Source organism: Hordeum vulgare, chromosome 5H (genome assembly GCF_904849725.1).
Source record: "Hordeum vulgare subsp. vulgare chromosome 5H, MorexV3_pseudomolecules_assembly, whole genome shotgun sequence".
Taxonomy (NCBI): Eukaryota; Viridiplantae; Streptophyta; class Magnoliopsida; order Poales; family Poaceae; genus Hordeum; species Hordeum vulgare.
In genome coordinates, this window is record NC_058522.1 from 23,313,784 (window position 1) to 23,329,389 (window position 15,606).

General features: G+C 44.4%; 1 protein-coding gene across 1 annotated transcript; it reads left to right on the forward strand.

Moving 5' to 3' along the window:
- The first annotated feature begins 10,367 nt into the window (after positions 1-10,367).
- On the forward strand, positions 10,368-15,330 carry LOC123395013 (U3 snoRNP-associated protein-like YAOH). The gene is made up of 8 exons (XM_045089920.1): positions 10,368-10,863; positions 11,023-11,359; positions 12,984-13,208; positions 13,522-13,735; positions 14,166-14,338; positions 14,459-14,524; positions 14,766-14,862; positions 14,957-15,330. The coding sequence occupies exons 1-7, from the start codon at positions 10,409-10,411 to the stop codon at positions 14,859-14,861; spliced, it is 1,566 nt and encodes a 521-aa protein (XP_044945855.1). The 5' UTR covers positions 10,368-10,408; the 3' UTR covers position 14,862; positions 14,957-15,330.
- The last annotated feature ends 276 nt before the right edge of the window (positions 15,331-15,606 follow it).

Genomic DNA, 15,606 nt, shown 5'->3' on the forward strand with positions numbered 1-15,606 from the left:
TTGAAACTTTTTATATTTGTTCTCATAAACTCAATTGGTCTTTTGAAATAATTGACACAATTTTCTGATAAAATGAAATTGGTCTTCTGAAATAAATGAAATAGTTATAGGCTTTGTTTTGAAATAATAGAATAGCTAACACTACTATTTTAAAATAGAAAAAATAGTTAAACTCTGTTCTTCATGACACACTGGGATGGGAAATGATGTGCGTGATGAGAATGTGGTGGGTCCCATATCATAAAGTTGTGAGCCCTGAGCAAAGAAATACCAACACCTTACAGGCTTTGTTTTGAAATAATAGAATAGCTAACAGTACTATTTTAAAATATAAAAATAGTTAAAATCTGTTCTTGGTTCATGACAGAGTGGGATGGGAAATGATGTGCGTGATGAGAACGTGGTGGGTCCCATATCATAAAGTTGTGAGCCCTGAGCAAAGAATGAAAGAAATACCAACATCACAAAAGCAGCAAAGGAACATGTGAGAATGTCAGATGGAGTGAGATACGTGGCAAGCTCATTGTCTAGAGACGCACCGGTAGCTCCCGGCTCGGGTAAATTTAGCCCAACTCCACCACCCGATCTCAAACGGACGTTCGTTTTGTCCGGATTTTGTTTGTTTGGTTAGGAAGATGTATACCTGGTCAAATAGACCGGTCCATCGTAATCATGCCAGGCACGGCACGGTCCGCCTGGGCCCGATTAATATACGGGTCGTGTGGTACCGGCCCGTGTGCCCGGGGTCCAGGCCCAAGCACGGCACGTTGCCTACTCGGGCCGGCCCGCGACACGTTTAGGCCCGCGACACGCTAACTCCTGTCACGGAAAAAAACCTCGAGCGCCTCGCCAGCTGGCCGCCTCGAGCGCTGCACGCCTGCGGCCCCGCTCCCTCGAGCCCCGCGTCGGCCCCATCCCGCTCGCAACTCCCGCAAATCTCCCGCGTCCCCCCATCCCGCTCGAATTTCCCGCAAACGGCAAACTCCCGCGTGCTCCTCGGCCCCTCCCGCGGTCCCGACTCCCGCGTCTCCCGCCCGCCCCGCAAATTTGGATTGTCGCTCGCTCTCGTGCCTCGGTGTCGATGGTCGCTCGCTCGTGCCCTCCCTAATCGTGACGTGCCGGGCCGGCACGCGGGCTCGGGGTGGCGGCCCGGGCACGGCCCACGGCGTGCTCGGGGTGGCGGCCCGGGCACGGCCCACGGCGTGCTCGTGCCTGGCCCGGGCACGATTAGGTCGTGCTGGGCCGGGCCCGTCTCGTACTTGGCCTGCGGGCAGCCGTGCCGGCCCGTCAGGCACGGCCCGTTTGGCCAGGTATGAGGAGATGGGATCGTGTCCCGCCCTGACCTGGGATGCGCTGGCCGTGCGTCCAACGCGCGACCGCAACCTTTTGCCCCATCCTATCCATCAGGGCCTAAAATGCCCATATTTTCGTATCAAAATAAATTTGCACATCAAACCAATCGAAATTGTCTCCAAATAAAATAGGTTTACAACCAAATCGAAATTGTCTCTAAATAAAATAGTTTTACATCTATTGATTGCCAATATGTTCCCACATGTGCTCAACTAAGTCATTTTGAAGATTCAAATGAGTGTGCCAATCACGCATCTCACGATGGAACTCGACAAATTGTTGAAACGTGACCGGTTCTTGGTGCAGGGGCTCAACATTTTCACCTTGATAATCAAATCCTTGGTCGAAGATATTGTCATCATGCTCGTCCTCGACGATCATGTTGTGCATGATCACACAAGCAGTCATCACCTCCCAAAGCTTCCTTTCATCCCATGATAGTGCAGGGTTTCGAAAGATACCCCATCGGGATTGAAGCACACCAAAGCACATTCCACATCCTTTCTAGCACTCTCTTGCATTTGGGCAAATTTCTTTCTCTTCTCATCTTGGGGGTTCGAGATTGTCTTCACAAAAGTTGACCACTGAGGATATATACCATCAGCTAGATAGTATCCCTTGTTGTACTGGTGGTCGTTGATCTCAAAGTTGACAGGGAGGGAGTGGCCTTCTGCAAGCCTTGCGAACACTGGAGAACGCTGCAACACGTTCATATCATTGTAAGAACATGCCATGCCGAAGAAAGAATGTCATATCGAAAGATCCTGCGAAGCCACCGCTTCTAATATGACAGTGCACGCTTTGACATGCCCCTTGTACTGGCCCTACCAAGAAAATGGATAGTTCTTCCACTCTGAGTGCATACAATCTATGCTGCCAAGAATGTCTGGAAAGCCTCTAGCTGCGTTGGTCGCCAACAATCTCTCTGTATCAGCAACACTTGGCTGTCTCAAGTACTCAGGGCCAAACACCTCGATCACAGCCTGACAAAACTTGTACATTGACATCAGACATGTTGTCTCACTCATACGCACATACTCATCCACCAGATCGCCTAGAATTCCATATGCAAGCATTCGGATGGCCGCGGTGCATTTCTGGTAAGAGGAGATCCTAACTTGCCAAGGGCATCCGTCTTGCACTGGAAGTATGGGTCATGAGCAACCACTCCCTCTCGGATACGATTGAACACATGCCTTGCCATACGAAAACGACGACGAAATTTATCCGGCTTGAAGAGCAATGTGTTCGCAAAGTAATCGGCATAGAGCAGGGCCTGGCCTCTCTGTCTGTTGTCGTTCAGGTTCGGAGCACGGCCAGGGAGTGACCCCCTGTATCGAGGAAGCTGCCGTTGAATGTGGTCATGAACCATCACTGCAGCCACCATAATATCTTCATCATCGGACGACGAATCGTCCGATGAATAAATGAAGTGGTGGAAGAAAAACTCATCATCACTATCCATACCTTTGCGGGCAAAGTGTCGGACACCTTGCGCTCGTGGTGGAAAAGAAGTCGCGATGGTGACCTTGATGCAGGGGTGGTTGGTGGCCGGCTACTGGCCGCTCTGGAGCACTTGTCGGGAAGCTGTCGTGGCCGCCGTGCTACCGTGTCCGACCGTATCCACTCTGCCGCCGGCTACGACGGCGATGAGCCAAACCTCCTCCGATCGATGCCCAAACTACGGCGAAAGCGCGGGCGTGGTGACGGCCATGGCAAGACGGGGTTTGCTATGGACGGTCGGGGGATGAGGTGGCCGGAGAATAGCGGCGGCGCCGTCGGCGGGGCGGGAGAGGGGGTGGAGGCGTTGGAATTTCTGAGAGTGCTTGTGTCCCCGACACGCGCGCCACGGGCGGACAAGGGCGTGTAGCGAGCGCGTCCGCGCGATGTCCGTTTTCCCCAAACTGGGCGCAAGTTTGGGCCGGGGATGGGTCGAAAACGGACGAAATCCGGACATTTGTCTGTTTGGGTCCGCGCGTTGGGCCGCGGTATTCGTTCGTTCTACCCCAAACGGACGCGTGCGGACAAGATGGGGTCATGCGGTGGAGTTGGCCCTACTTATTCGGACCTTTCTATGCGACCATGAGGTCTTCGAAAATCCTAACAAAAATTAGATGTATATTGTGAAATACCGAATGTCTTTTTAACTTGGTTAATCATTATATTCTAGCAAACCAACATGTGGTTGGATGGCTAGAGAGACAGTGGTATCCTCGGCCCACTAGGATTTGAATCCTGTTGCTTGCATTGTTCCGATTTCCGACGATACACTTTTAGTGAGAGGAGACGTTTCCATCGACGACGAGGCGGGTAGGATGTGCGTGTGTTCGTTTATAGGCATAAGTGTATGCGCGCGTATATGAGCGCTTGCCTCTGTAATATGTTTAAAAAAACTATTATATTCTCGTCGAGACTACTAGGGAGAAAAGGCGGATTTTATCGCTTTTATGGAGACCGCTAGGCTTAACTTTACTTGATAATATTACTTGACCGCTAGGCCTTCCTTTTCAAAGAAGATCACGTGTATTCTGCTAGGACTTAATAAGCATTTGCTTGATGTCAGGAAAATAGAAATAGGGATTATGTTAATTATTTAGTTTTACACATGTGGTCTAATCATGACAGCTTTAATGGGGGTGTTGTTGTGGTCAACATGGCTGCATAACCTGAGCACAAACCCGCTCCCTGGACTAAGGCTTGAAACCGTAATAGATTATAATAATTTGAATTATGAAGATAGATTATATAATCTGGTTTATAAAAATAATTTAGGTGGACATGTTTGGAGACCATATTATATAAACTGTAATCCAGATTTTATATTTTATAATGACATATATGTCCTCTGTTTTTTAGTTGTAAAGGTAGTAATCTAGGTGGACATGTTTGGAGGACGGTGGCGGTGGCAGTAAGTAATTATCTCCAAGTTTTCAAGGGTAATGGGTCATTAGTAATCCATAATCTGATTTTAGCTGGGGTAGAGTAGATTATGAGTTTTTAATAATCTGGCCATCTAGTTTTTATAAATTGTAATATAATCTGTCATGTTTGAAGACATAATAGATTATAAAAACCAGATTATATAATTTGGATGGTTCCAAACAGGGCCTAAATTGGTTTGTATTTGTGCAGGTGAAAATTTATTCATGGTTGTGAGAGGAGATTTTAACACTATTCGTTAATGTGCCAAAAACAATAACGAAAATTTTGATGCTAAATGGACTTTTTATGTTTAATGCTATAATTAAAAATCCTGATTTGACAGAGATAGCTCTCTAAGGACGATGTTTTAATTGGGACAATAGTCTTGCTACACCAAAAAAATCCCTAATTATGGTGTGTGCATTGTGAAGGGGACTTTGTGACCATGACCCTCTTTTGTTGGACTCTAGTGAGACTGTTCATATGGGGAACAAAGTGGCTTTCTCTTTCGAGTTATCATGGTTTGAGAATGAGGACTCTATTGAATATCTCGAAAAAGTCCTCATTCTCAAACAACTAGATGGATGAAGACACCAAGGTGGATATTCCGCAACTCTCCTCGGAAGAGAATGTTCTGTTGTCAGCACCTTTTACGAAAAAGTAGGTGTATGCGGCCATCTCATAAATGAAGAATAGGGAAGCGTCGGGACCGGATGGTTTCCAGGAAAAAATATATCGGATGTGTCAGGGGGTTATCAAAGGGGACATGATACTAATGTTTGATGACTTATTTAATGAAAATTTTCAGTTATTTAAACTCAACTTTGGCACAATCACTTTGCTAAGGCGGATGTGGCGTAATTAAGTGATTTTGGTAGGTTTATTTTCCAAATGTTGGTTTCATGTTTTTTTACCAACATGGATAAAATAGGCTAACAGAGATAGCACGCATTATGGTCCATCCTACTCGCATGACTTCCATGCATGCCTCGACAACACATCCTTGAAGGGGTGGTCGTCCTTCATGAAACTGTTCAAAAGTTGCACTCTAAGAACCTTGAGGAGAGTAATTTTACAGTGGATTTGGGAAACCCTATGATAAAGTCATTTAGGGTGGTAGTGTAAGCGTGAAAACCAACGACGACGCATCGACCACTATTTTCAAACCGAAGTGGGATTGCGACAAGGGGATCCTATGTCGCCAATCCTATTCAACATTGTTGGCGGTGGTGGTCCTCATAGCATGAGGTATGCAAGATGGCCAGGTGGGTGGTCTCATCGAGGAAATCTATGAATAAGAAGGGGGTATGATTCTCTAGTAAGCTGGTGATACTATCAATTTTTATGAAGCGCGACGTGAACAAGGCAGGTAGTATGAAACATATCATTTGTCTTTTCGAGCAAGTGTCCAAACTTAAGATAATCTTCACAAAGTGAATTATTATGCTTTGGACGCATCAAAGAGGAAGAGTATCCCTATAAACAACTTTTTTGGCTATGAGGTCAGTAAGCTTCCCTTAGCTATCTTGGGATATCAATCCATTTTTGAAGGCTTACAAATAAAAATTGAAAATGCATTGAAAACAAGTTTCGAAAAAAGTCGTGTCGTTCGAAAGGAAAACTGATGTAATATGGCGGATAATTTGGTCCTCGTGAATTATGTGCTCACAAGCTTAGGCCCTGTTTGGAACCATAATAGATTATGATAATCTGGATTATGAACATAGATTATATAATCTGATTTATAAAAATAATCCAGGTGAGTATGTTTGGAGGTCAGATTATATAAACTGTAAACCAGCTTTTAAATTGTACAATGACATGTTCGCCCTCTGTTTACAAGGAAAAATAAGGAAGTGACGGTGGCACTACGTAATTCTCTTGAAGTTTACAGGGTAACACGTCATTTGTAATCCATAATCTCATTTTAGCTGGAGTAGAGCAGATTATGAGATTATAATAATCTAGTCATCTAGTTTATAAAATCTACAATATAAATTGTCCTGTTTGAAAATACAATAGATTATGAAAACCAGATTATATAATCTGGATGGTTCCAAACAGGATCTTAGTTGTTGGAACAAAAAGCTTAGTCCTTGGAATGACGAGGGCAAGGTAAGTGTTAATTATAGACGGGGAAGGAAGAGAGGAGTAGATGAGGTAGAACTGTGGGACAAGGATCAGGTTGGGGTGAGTCCTGCGTGTTTAAAATGATGTGGCGGACAATCTGACCAATCCCGTCTCTTCTCTAGAAATGGGTTGAGTGTAAGAGCATCTCCAACAGCCGCGCAACAGTCGTACGCATTAAAAAAAAATTCAGAGCCGAAATAGCCACTTTTAGCGTGTTGGAGAGCGCTCGCTCGAGCGGCCGTTGCAAAATATAACGCGCGAGAGCCGCTCCAACATGCGCGCTAAACTACATGCGAGCAGCCGACGCTTGCAACATATTTATTTTTTTGTCAATTTGGTGATATTTCAAACATCAAAACAAGGCATAACATAGTTTAAATCACCTAATCAAGTTCATCATGACATAAAAAGTTCGAAGACATGACACATCACATCTCATCATCCAACCAACTTCAATATCACCCGACCTAGTTCATGACATAAAAATTCATACAAATAAATGGCACATCAACAATCATGCCTCATGCCCCTCATCTTCGTTCTCTTCCTTCGATTCTTCTTCCTCATCCGACGATGTTTCTTCCTCCTCTTCTTCATTGTCGTGCGCTACATCAACATGGGAGCTCGGAAGGTGTTGGCGAGATCTTCAATGGTATCATGCGAATGTGCGTGAGACACGCCAGAAGACATGCGTACACCCATGTCACCCGGAGGTGCTCCCATGCGTCCCATGCCTCCCATGTCATCCAGAGGTGCTCCCATGCCTCCCATGAGAGACGCAAAACTCATGCCTCCCATGCCTCCGAAGCCATCCATGCTTCCAATGGCACCCATGCCTCCCATGCTTCTCATGACACACATGACACCCATGCCTTCAATGGTAGCTCCCAAGCCACCCATGCATGCCTCTTTTTTGTATCAACACTTCTTCACGAGCAAGATTGACGTACTCCTTTTGCTTCTCATCAAGGGTAGATGTGTCCATGAAGATCAATGATTTCTCCAATTCCAACAATCTAGTTCGCTTTTCCATGGCCAATTTCTTCTCCTTCAATGCCACCTTCCTCTCCTCGGCCGCCACCCCCCTTTCCTCGGCCGCCAACCTCCTAACCTCGGCCGCCGCATCCTAGTTCCTTGCCATCGTCCTCACCTCGCTATCTTCCTTTCTTGTGTTCACAATAGCCTCTTGCCTTCATCACTTGATGCCTTCGCCTCATCATCATCCAAATCAATATTTCTCTTGTGTTTGTTGGTCTCCTCATTGACATCTTCACGGGGCTTCCATTTCTCATCATCCTTCAACACCTCATAACAATGGGGCAAGGTAAATGGTCTCCCTTTCTTCATATTTCCTTTCTTGGTTTTCTTCTCCTCTCCTCGAAATAAGTTTTGTGCAATAGTGAGCTACAAACAAAAGAACAAGTTAGCACTTGAAACACCAAAAAACCATGAACAAAGAAGAAGCATGAACATGAAAGAATCATGAAAGAAATGACACTTACCCTATCTCTATCATTAGTGCCACTTGGGTTTAACGTGTCAACCGTCTTAAGTGCGGCCGCCCACTTTTAACAATATCTGTTGATTGTTGACTACCGGAAACGGAGGGCTCTTTCCGTGCGGTCAATTCCACTTTTGTTGTGCAAATAAAAGTGCTCCTTCATCCGGATCCAATATGCATCTCTACTTTGGTCCCCTCCAACGGTGGCATCCCTAGACACTTGCAACCATGTATTGCATAGCAAGACGTCTTCGTTCATGGTGTAGTTGCCCGCTCTTTCTTTCGGTGCACTGACGATACCCTCACCATCCTCATCCACATCAAATTCATGATCATCAAAATTCACCTTGTTGGTTTGAGACCAATGCAAATTGTTGGAGCCAACACCCATAGTTGACACACACACACACACATATAGAAAGTCTATATGTCATCCAGGGTGAAGAATAAGAATTCTTCACCTTGGTGTAAAATCGCAAAAGACATGATTTTTTTGGATGTAGTCTCACACACATCGTAATCTTACCTCAACATCAAGTTGTAATCTTACCTCACACGCATTGAATTCTCATTCGCCATGTTATATATATATATATATATATATATATATATATATATATATATATATATATATATATATATAGAAAGTCTATTTGTCATCCAGGGTGAAGAATAAGAATTCTTCACCTTGGTGTAAAATCGTAAAAGACATGATTTTTTTTGGATGTAGTAATTTTATCTCACACACATCGTAATCTTACCTCAACATCAAGTTGTAATCTTACCTCACATGCATTGAATTCTCATTCGCCATGTTATAATTTTACCTCTCCTCACACATGCATGACATAATCTTACCTCACATGCATGACACATTTGTTTCTGACGGTCAATTTTAAGAGTCCTTAATTATACATTGTAATATTACTTCACATGCATTTCAGTTCTTACTTCACATGTGAAGTTATAAGGTCACGCTATTCGTCACCCTGGATGAAAAATAGTTATTCTTCACCTCCTTTATTTTAACATCAATGCATCGTAATTTTACATTTCGTAAATTTTATCTTATTTTATACGTAGAAACAGACCAAAAAAAATAATCAACGTAAAAATATTTTATGTCACGTAAAATTACGAACATACAAAAATAGTGCAAAAAATACAATAAATTCAATTTTTTCTATTGTTGTGGCCTACATTTTTGTTTTTCTTTTGTCAAATTTACATAATGATTCAATATAAATGTAACTATTTGTATCTTAAATGGAATTTATTTGTAAAATAATCGTAAGATTACCTCGAGTGAAGAATAAACTATTCTGCACCCTGGATGATGAATAGAGTTTATATATATATATATGTATATATATATATATGTATGTATATATATATCATTTAAACTACAAAGTATGTACAACAAGCCAAATAAGCTATCCATATTTATTCATTCATCAAAAAACAACATCGAAAAAATTGAGCAAAATTTTACCTTAGGGTCATTTCATCGAACATATTGTGCGCATCGCCCGTTGATGCAGCAAGCGAGCTCGCCGACGCTTCTGTCGCCACCGCATCCTTCGTATGACCTGCAAGTTTCTTCTTCGTCCGTCTAGAGGATCCATCCGCCGTCTTGTTCTTCTTCGCGGAGACCTTGCCTTTCTTCGCCACCGCCGCATTTGGGAGCTTCGAGGAGGGGACACGTGGCTTTAGGACGGGCGTCGGGGTGCCGCCAGTCGCTGCCGAGGTCGTCCGTGGCGCCATGAAAAGGCCGCGTGCGAGACCCATGGTTGGATGAGCACCGACAGGGGCGAAGCCAGAGCTCCCCGTGCTAGGGTTTGCGCCGGCGTTGTCGGCGGGGTCGCGCGCGTACGGATGGGTGAGGGTGATGTCGGCGTGGTCGTCCATCGAGCGAATTCGTCGACGGCGAGGCGGGTGGGGCGCGGGTGAAGCGAAAGCACGACTAGCCCTAGAAAAATTTCCCTAAAAAACTAGCCCTAAAACAGTACTATATGCGTACACTTAGAGCATCTCCAACAGTCGCGCTATATAAGCGACGCGTTGGAAAAAAACGTTTTTTTGGGCGCGCACACCTAACTCGGACGCTCCAGCGAAGGCTGAAAAACCGTGTACGCTGCATAAAAGGTTCAACGCGTGGGGCGAAACGGCATCGCGCGTCGCTTATTTCGTGCGCCCGCTCCCGCGCGCTGCACACTCAAGCTCCCGCGAAGCACCTTCTCCTACCTCGCTCCCGCATAAATAAAAGAGAATCCCTCGCAAAAAAAAAGAGAGAGAATATGTAACCACGCAAATGGGCCTAGGTGTGAGAAGAACTCCAAAGCATAGTTTCCTGCCCAGCATCAGCACAGGCCCACAAAAAGCCCACGAAACGGTGCTAACTGGGCGGTCAGACTCCGGCGCAAAACCCCGCCGCAGAAAGGAGCCCTAAAACCCTAACTTGCCGCCCCCTTCCTCCCCCCCGCCCCCCCACCACACCGACCAATGGCGCCGCGCGGCAACCGCAGCAGCAAGAAGCCGCCGCCGCCGCCGCGGGGCAAGGGCAAGGGCAAGCGCCCCTCGTCCGCCGCCGCCGGAGACGACCCCTTCTTCGAGGCGGAGCCCAAGCGCCGCCGCGCCCGCGCGGACGAGGACATCGAGAGCGGGGACAGCGACGACGACGCCCTCGCGCTGGGCGGCGCCGTCGTGGGCGAGGATGGGGAGGAGGAGGAGGAGGAGGAGGACCGGGAGACGGCCGGGGAGAAGCGGATGCGGATGACCAAGGAGTACCTGGAGAGGATCGCCGACGCCGTGAAGAGGAACAAGGAGGAAGAGGGGGACGACGACGAAGATGACGACGACGAGGATGATGGTTTGCCCGGCGGGAGGCGGGTCGCCAAGCTCCTCCGGAAGAAGCAGCTCGTGGAGAGCGGCAGGCAGCGCCTGAGCCTCGCCGCGAGGTGAGCAGCGATTCTCCGAGTTTTGTACTGTAATTTTTAGTGTCCTTCCGTTTTGCCACCCGGTTGTATTGATGCTATAGCCGCATCCCTTGGACTGCCTCACTCAAATCAAAATGGTATGGTACAACTGTTGACCATGTGCATCATTGCAATTTGCAGGGTGTTACCGCCGGGACAGCAGGATGGATTCAAATTTATAGCCAAGCACCGGCAACCAGTGACAGCCGTTGCTCTGTCGAAGGACAGTGACAAGGGGTTTTCGGCGTCCAAAGATGGAGTTATCCTCCATTGGGATGTTGAGACCGGGAAAAGCGACAAGTATTTGTGGCCAACTGAAAAGGTGTTGGTCTCGCACCATGCTAAGGCTCCTCTGTCTAAAAAGAGAAGCCAGCATGTCCTTGCGCTGGCTGTTAGTTCTGATGGGCGATACTTGGCTACTGGTGGCTTTGATAGGCATATCCATTTGTGGGATGTTCGATCACGGGAGCACATACAGGTGTGGTACTCATTGCCGATTATATAAGAACTAACCATATTATTCAGAGAAATGCTTGTAAATTTGATATCCTTTTTCTCGAACAAGCGCCCTTATGTTTCACATTTTATATTAGAAGAAACTGTCAAGATGATGCAGAATTTGTAGCGGCCCAACCAAAACAAGGCAAACAAAAACTGAAAAGCAAAAGGTCCCTACAGAAGCTAACCAAAGCAATGATAAAAAAACAAATTATACAACTAGCTAGCAGGAACTATCGTGCTCGTAAAGTTGAAAATTGATTTTGTTTATTAATTTGTGTGATGGAATGTCTAGCTTATATTGTTTTCATGTATATGTGTTCTATATCAGATTCATACTGGCTAATAACCCCAAAAAATAAATCGAGGCAAAACACTTATAGTTCATCTGAGATGTTTCTCATGAACTGTTATTGCCTCCGCAATGTTATTTAGACAATGTAAGCTATCAAACATTGTTCTGTTCCCGTGCTCATAGTTTTTTCTGAAAGGTGGAGTACAATTGCAAACTAGCAAGGAATAACGTTATATAACTGTACATGTTGCATTTGCCAAGGCTATCTGTAGAAAAGTATAGCTCCCCTGATGTCATGTGTTGACTACCTACGAGACCAAAGATATTGCTGTCAGTATTGATCAATGTAGAATTGTTGTAGCCCTTTGTAGATATCTATTGAGATCCGTGTGGGGTCTCTTACTGACTGGGTGTATTTTTAGGAGCTTGAGTTCCATATCAAAGATCCGTGTACAGATGTAAGCTGTTTGTTGGTGATTCAGAGAGCAGCACTTTCAGTTGGATTGTAGATATTCTGTCACTCTGTATTTGTCAAATTTCAAATACCTATAACCTATTGTCCAATGCTAAATTTCTAATGTGGTGGTCATTCCCTCTTTTGGGTGCTTCTTAATTTGTCTCTGGCCCCAGCATTAACTTATCCAGTGTTCAAGAAAGCGTTTTTAAGCTATGCTTAAGCGCACTTAAGCGCTGAGCGATGGCAAAGCGCTTTGCTTTTGCCCTAAGTGGTAGATTAAGCGTTTTTTAAAATTTGGTCAGAATTTGACTGTTTTTGAACTACTTTTGCTTGTCTGCTTGCGAAATAATGGCAATATTCCATTTATCTTATTATTAGGCTCTGTTTGGGAACTATTTCCTTCATATGCTGGCAAAATTATGGCCACATGATCTCTATTAGGCTATGACTATTTGAACTGGACTGCATTTTAGTTGTTATTTTGCTTGCCATGTGAACTTAATGTGTATTAGCTATGGTGTGAACTGTATTTTAGAGGGCTATTCGGCCATGTTTACTATTTTCCTGTGTATATTATGCAAAATCTGTCAAATTCTGGCCAATTTCAAAAAACGCTTAAGTGTGGTTAAGCTGCGCTTAAGCGTCCATTGCTCTAAGCTGTGGCCTTCCGCTTCGCTTACGCTTACCGCTTTTTTGAACATTGGACTTATCACGCAAGATCCATGATCCTTTTTGGATCCACTCTTTATTGATGCCCTCATGAGCCAGAGTTAATTTTGCTACCATTGGTGATGCTAATCGTTTGCCCCGCTTATGCAATTTAATTCAGTGATGTTTTCTGCTGTTCTGCAGGCATTCAGTGGACATAGAGGGGCAGTATCCTGTCTTGCTTTTGGCCTGGACTCTTCAGAGCTATTCTCTGGTTCTTATGATCGTTCAATAATGCAGTGGAATGCTGAAGATAGAACATACATGCACTGCCTATATGGTCATCAAGGTGAAATATTGACAACTGATGCACTCAGCAAAGATAGACTTCTGACTGTAGCACGGGATAGGACAATGCATCTTTGGAAGGTAATTTTGCCCTTAGCTTTCTTTTGTTCGTTGTAGCTTCTATGCTTAAAATGTTTGTGCTACTATTATATCATGCTGTGTGACTCATCTGCATGCCTAGCTGTTTTCAATAAATAGGTAGCCTGATAAGACTTGTGTAAGGTTTGAACAATGTGTGAACATTAATATGACCCTTTCATCTCTGTTTCATGCAACCAAGAAGAGATGCTTTAACACTTGAACAGACTAGCCTTTCTCTTTTAAAAAATGTAGGTGAAAACCTTGTAATGTCAGGACTTACCTTTACATTTAATAAGCTTTCATTTCTTGGCAGATACCGGAGGAGTCACAGTTAGTCTTTCGTGCGCCTGCTGTGTCTTTAGAGTGCTGCTGCTTTATCGATGACAAGGAATATTTGTCTGGATCAGATGACGGAAGCCTCGAGCTTTGGAGTGTTATGCGAAAGAAACCTACTCACATAATAAAAAATGCACATCCAGCATTAACTCCTAGTTCACTTGACAGTGCTGATGAAAAGTTGCCCAAAGGTAAGAGATACTTTCTCAATTCCGCTGCTCTCTTTTTGTGATAAAAAGAAAAGAATTGTTTCATTTCATGCTAGGTATGCAGGATTTTACCATTATTTGTTTAGCTCCTTATAGTGATTGGAATCTATGCAAAGATGCATTTGACAACACATATTAATGCGTTGGTAGTTCGGTAGGTGGAGGTAGAGGGTGGACAGGGTGGGCCACGGCCCACCCTGGGATTTTTACAATAGCATTATATCATAAGAGGAAAATTAAAATATTATGAAAAATAATTTCAATGAACAGTTCTACTATTGGCCCACCCTGGCCCGTTAGGCTAGATCCGCCACTGCTTGTGGTCAACACAGAGAGAACATTGCCTTCCTGTATGCTCCCTCTTTTCAACAACTGAGATTATGTCATGTTAATTCCTTGTGCGACTATGCAGAAAATGGAATTTGTAAGCCTGAAAGCCTTTCGTCAGCTCATTCATGGATTAGTGCTGTTGCTGCAAGAAAAGGTTCTGATCTGGCTGCGTCTGGAGCAGCAAATGGTGTTGTTCGCCTTTGGACAATTCAACCTGATTCAAAAGGGATGCAGCCATTGTTCGACTTGCCACTGGTATTGAACTCGCATTATTCTACTGCACCCTAGTGGTCATTACTTACTACTGTAATGACTACCCTTAATCTTTTCTCTATGACCCTGTTGCAAGTCTGATCTGCAATTTGTCATGGGCAGGATGGCTTTGTCAATTCTCTTGCAATAGCAAAATCGGGACGCTTCATTGTTGCTGGTGTTGGCCGAGTAAGAGTTTTTCCCATCTTTTTTAGCTGGTGAAATTTGGTTGCGTGCATAATATGGTCCAGAGGCCGAGAGAGTTGTCTCTTCTTATATAGAAAAAATCTGAAGAAATGCAGACATGATAATCACTAATGATGGTGGTCCTTATGTTTGCTCTCAAGAAATTCCGTGTAGCAGCATGAAACAAATTATCGTACACTATTGTATCTTCAACAGCATGACTTGATAATCTCCATTTTCTTAGGAACCTCGTCTTGGAAAATGGGGTCGTGTCGCAACAGCAAAGAATGGGGTTGCAATTCATCGGCTCAGTCTACAAGATGACTCTGAAGATTTGTAAGGTAGATAGCCTGCGCATTTAGAAACACCCTGCGGCTTGTTCATACACTGTCAAGGCGAGAAAGATTGTACCAACACCATGAGTCACACTTGCAGCTGAAAGATACAGGAAGGTCGAACCACAAGCTTCACGCATGCTATAGTTCTATGACGCACCAGCTTTACCGTTCCATTGAGCAAAGCAATTTCTGTGTGCAAGCACGGATGGAGAGGCATTGGAATGGTTGGATGTAGAATTCGTAATTTCTGGGGAATGTGATGTCCAATTTTCTTCTCTGTTTCCGTTGTAGACGGCAGGTGCAGGTTTGAAGCCCTATTCTTTTGCGCCCTGCCCGAAATGATTGTCACGGGAAATCGTCGAGGTAGTTTTAAGCAGGGAAACAATTTTTTTGTGGTTTTGGCTTTGGCAGGAGACGTTCTCTGTAATAGCAAATTTTGATGGCTGGTAGCGATCTTTTGTGAAACTGAAATTTATGTTTTCTCTTCTCTTTGACACAGAAATGTGACGGTCAATGTATCTATAAGACGTAATTGGGTCCACAAGTAGCCATTTTGTTTTCTAACCAGAGTAATTATTTTCATTTTGTTTTCTAAAAATATCAACCAATAAAAGAAGTACAGTTAGCATAAATGTGGAATCTTCTAGAGAGACTAGATAGCAGATGTGTACTGGAGACTTCGTAGAGAACCCCTCCCAAAGAAAAGAGTACTGCTACCTCCGATCTTGAGATCTGCCAAAATGTCTT

Coding starts and splice junctions, on each gene's coding strand:
- LOC123395013 (XM_045089920.1), top strand. CDS start 10,409: ATGGCGCCGCGCGGCAACCGCAGCAGCAAGAAGCCGCCGCCGCCGCCG. Junction 13,209..13,521: donor GGACAATGCATCTTTGGAAG/GTAATTTTGCCC, acceptor ATTTCTTGGCAG/ATACCGGAGGAGTCACAGTT. Junction 14,339..14,458: donor CATTGTTCGACTTGCCACTG/GTATTGAACTCG, acceptor TGTCATGGGCAG/GATGGCTTTGTCAATTCTCT.